Genomic DNA, 3501 nt, shown 5'->3' with positions numbered 1-3501 from the left:
CACAGTCTTTCTCCCTGCCAAGAAAGAAACTGAGGCTGAGGAGGAGGAGGAACCAGTGATCAGGCTGCTACTTGCCTTGACTCGTTGTTCCATCTATTCATTACCGCCTCCCTTCTGCCCACAGTGGTCACACCCTTTCCACAAATTCTTGGCTGGTAACTGCACAGCCAACTGAAATAGGACCTGGGAGAACTAGAGAAAACCGCCCTAATCAGACTTGACGCCAGCTGGGAGCTGACGCTGCATCATAATAACATTTGCAAAGCACTCTCACTGGTATTAGCCCATTTGATCCTTAGCCCTGTGTGGTTTGGATATTTTTATTCCATTTTGCAAAGGAGGAAACAATAAGGTTTAGAGTGTTCTTGTGACCTGCCTGGGGGGAGGGAGTTGTGGGCTTTGGAGTCTACCCCACCATCTATTGTGCTCTCCCGTGGTACTTACCTCTTAAGATTAGTTTCCCGTTGAAGGAGTTTGTTCTCCTTGAGCTCCTGAGGTCTTTGCATGGCTATCCCTTGGGTGGAGTCCCATCAGTGTCAGGTGAATATGTCCAATACAGAATTATTGTCCTTTTCTGCCTGAATTGTCCTGTTTCCAGTTTCCATGAAAGTCTCTATCCCTGGGTTCTTTAAAGATGTACTTGGGGCCTCAAGAAAGTCCCACCAGATTTAATCTATTACAAGCAACCCCTCATCCTTATCCCTCCTTGCCAGGGGAGGTGCTTAGGTCTGGAAAACTCACCATTCTTCAGATGCTGTCCTAGACCCAGCCTCACAACACCCTTTCTCTCAGATGGATTCCCTTCCCCTGAAATCCTCACCTTCTTAAAGTAGACCCTGTACTGTTCCACCTGATTAGTGCTCTCAGATAGCTTATCAACCCTTAGTTGTAGGGCTACCAATAATCACCCTCTGAATGAATATTCAGGATTGCATTGTGTATGATTCTTTCAAACCATGACCTCATTGACTTTCCCAGCCTCTCCTGAAGTTGATTTAGCCCCATTTTCAAGGTGAGGAATTAAGGTAGGTAATTGGCTTACCGAAGGTCACACATTCAGTGCATGGCTGAGGTATGATTCCCCTACTACACAACTGCTTTCGTAGAACATCATGAGTTGACTCTAGGCATAATGACTAGAAGATTTGCAGCCCCAGTCCTAACTCTAACCTTGTAAAAAAACTGGCCCAGTGAGCCCCTGAAGGCTATTATAAAAGTTTCCTCTGTTTCCTGGTTGGCAAGGGAAAGGACAGACCCTCACTCTCTGCCCAGGCCTGCCCTGCTTCTCATTTTAGTTGATCCTGTTTGGTGGGAGGAATAGGCATGAGTCACTTGTGTATGGCCCTTGTCTTTTACTCGGCAGGCTTTGAGGTGACACGTCTCAGATTCTTCCAGAACTGAGCCCATTGCTGAAGCCATGTCCCAGCCCAAGACCCTATGACCAGGTGGATAGCATTCCTTGTGTCTGCGACTCAGAACCCTGGCTGACCACATTGAAGAAAGATGCTCCAGCAGGTAAAACCTCATCCTTGGATAACCCAGGCCTGCAAGCACCTGAGGCATCTTTTGCTTTTTTGAAGTTTCTACTCCCCTCACCTGAAGGAAGGGAAAAAAAACCCTTAAAGATCTTCTCTCTTTAGCTCAGTGGTTCTCAACCTTCCCAATGCCACGATGTATTTTCATTGTTACAAAGGGGTCCCACAGGTTGAGAACCACTGCATCACTCCAATGCCTTTTACCCATCATCAAGAAACTCTTCCTGATCCTCTGATTTGAATTTTTCTTGTGGTTTTTAGCTTTTTTCTTTAGGATAGGTAAGGGACTCCTTAAGGTGCTTTGGTGACCCTACCTAGGGAATTCAGTGAGATGTCCCAGCCACCTGAATTGTTGAGGCATAGTAGAAGCCTGGAGCTTCCAAGAGGATCTGTTCCTTGAAGCTGTGCCTTAAAGAATAAAAAGGAATTAGCCAAATGGAGAAGGAAAATAAGTAGTCTAGGCAAAGATGTCAACCTGTACAAAAATGTGGGAGATAACTTTTATAGACATATAGGATTCTGATGAATGGATCATGGAGTACAGGAAGCCTGCCCTTGTTCTGAGCCTTTGCCTGTCTGAAAATGCTGCTATTTGCCCCAGGCCTATGGGATACCAAGTCACTACTTACTGTGGGACTCTGTCTGATACCCACATCATCCTTCATGTGCAGCTCCTAGGCCAGAGAGAATGCCAGTACATAGCTGCTGAATTTTTATTTTACTAAGTATTTCTAGGCACCATGCTGAGGCATGTCAAAGATGGTACTTGCTCTCAAGGAGTTCACAATCTAGTGGAGTCCTAGGTAGGTTAAATACCTGAAACTAAGCAAGGTAAACCATAGCCTTGGTAGACACTTTCACCCAACATCCCAGTTATATGGCATGTGAAACAGGCTTGAAGGCTGGACAGAAGCAGGCAAAACAATTGTGTGCTCCAGGCTTTTTTATTTTTAACTTGGTTTGGGTTATTTTTTTATTTTTTATTTTATTTTATTATTATTTTTTTTTTTTGCAGTTTTTGTCCGGGGCTGGGTTTGAACTCACCACCTTCGGCATTTGGGGCCAGGACCCTACTCCTTTGAGCCACAGGTGCCACCCTATTTTTTTTTTTTTTTTGAGACAGAGTCTTACTCTGTCACCCTAGGTAAAGTATCATGGCATTATAGCTCACAGCAACCTTAAACTCTTGGGTGCAAGCAGTCCTCTTACCTCAGCCTCTTGAGTAACTGGGACTGTAGGCGCCTACCACTATGCCTGGCTAGTTTTATTTTTTTCTGTTTTTTAGTAGAGATGGGGTCTTGTTCTTGCTTAGGCTGGTCTTGAACTCCTGACCTCAAGCATTCTCCTGCTACAGCCTCCCAGAGTGCTAGGATTCTTGTTTCATTTAATCCTCATAGCATCCCCATGAAAAAGGTACAGTATGTATAGCTCCATTTTGGAGATGAGTCTCAGAGAGGTTAATGATTTATTCAAGGTCACATTCATTATCAGAAATTTGGAAAATACAGATAAGCAAAAGAATATTAAAATTATTTATAATCATACTAATTAGAGATAAGCTACATAAAAATCTACGATATTCTCTAAAATAGAAAATAATATTCTGTATTTTACAGAATATTTTGGATTTTTTCCCCTAAATATATGTTTAAAGGTATTATACTTTCTTGTAATATGCTTTATTCTATTGTATGGATGTACTATAATATAATTTAAACAGTCTACTATTTAGAAATAGTAGTTTCAGTTCTTTTTCAATTATAAATGGCTTTATATATTAACATTTTATGGCCTTTATGTAGGATCATTTTTGAGAAGCAGAATTGCAGGCTTAAGGGGGTATGCATAGCTTTAAGCCCTTTGATATATGATTGCCTAATTGGAAGAGCCACTTTTATTTACTTTTTTTCTTTCAACAACCCCTTGCAAATGAAAGAGCCATACAGCCATTTTTTTTTTTTTTTTT

At 42.2% G+C, this 3501-nt stretch overlaps 1 protein-coding gene across 1 annotated transcript in view; it reads left to right on the top strand.

The window, feature by feature from the left end:
- The first annotated feature begins 1360 nt into the window (after positions 1-1360).
- Positions 1361-3501, top strand: part of MYO19 (myosin XIX) — a 33582-nt gene continuing 31441 nt past the window's right edge. The window contains exon 1 of the mRNA XM_023516613.1: positions 1361-1515. Coding sequence (XP_023372381.1) covers positions 1504-1515 — 12 coding nt within the window. The 5' untranslated portion in view covers positions 1361-1503. The remainder of the gene's footprint in view (positions 1516-3501) is intronic.

Source organism: Otolemur garnettii, unplaced genomic scaffold (genome assembly GCF_000181295.1).
Source record: "Otolemur garnettii isolate 467f Iridium unplaced genomic scaffold, OtoGar3 scaffold00094, whole genome shotgun sequence".
NCBI classification, from domain to species: Eukaryota; Metazoa; Chordata; class Mammalia; order Primates; family Galagidae; genus Otolemur; species Otolemur garnettii.
This window is presented reverse-complemented; position numbering and strand designations above follow the sequence as displayed.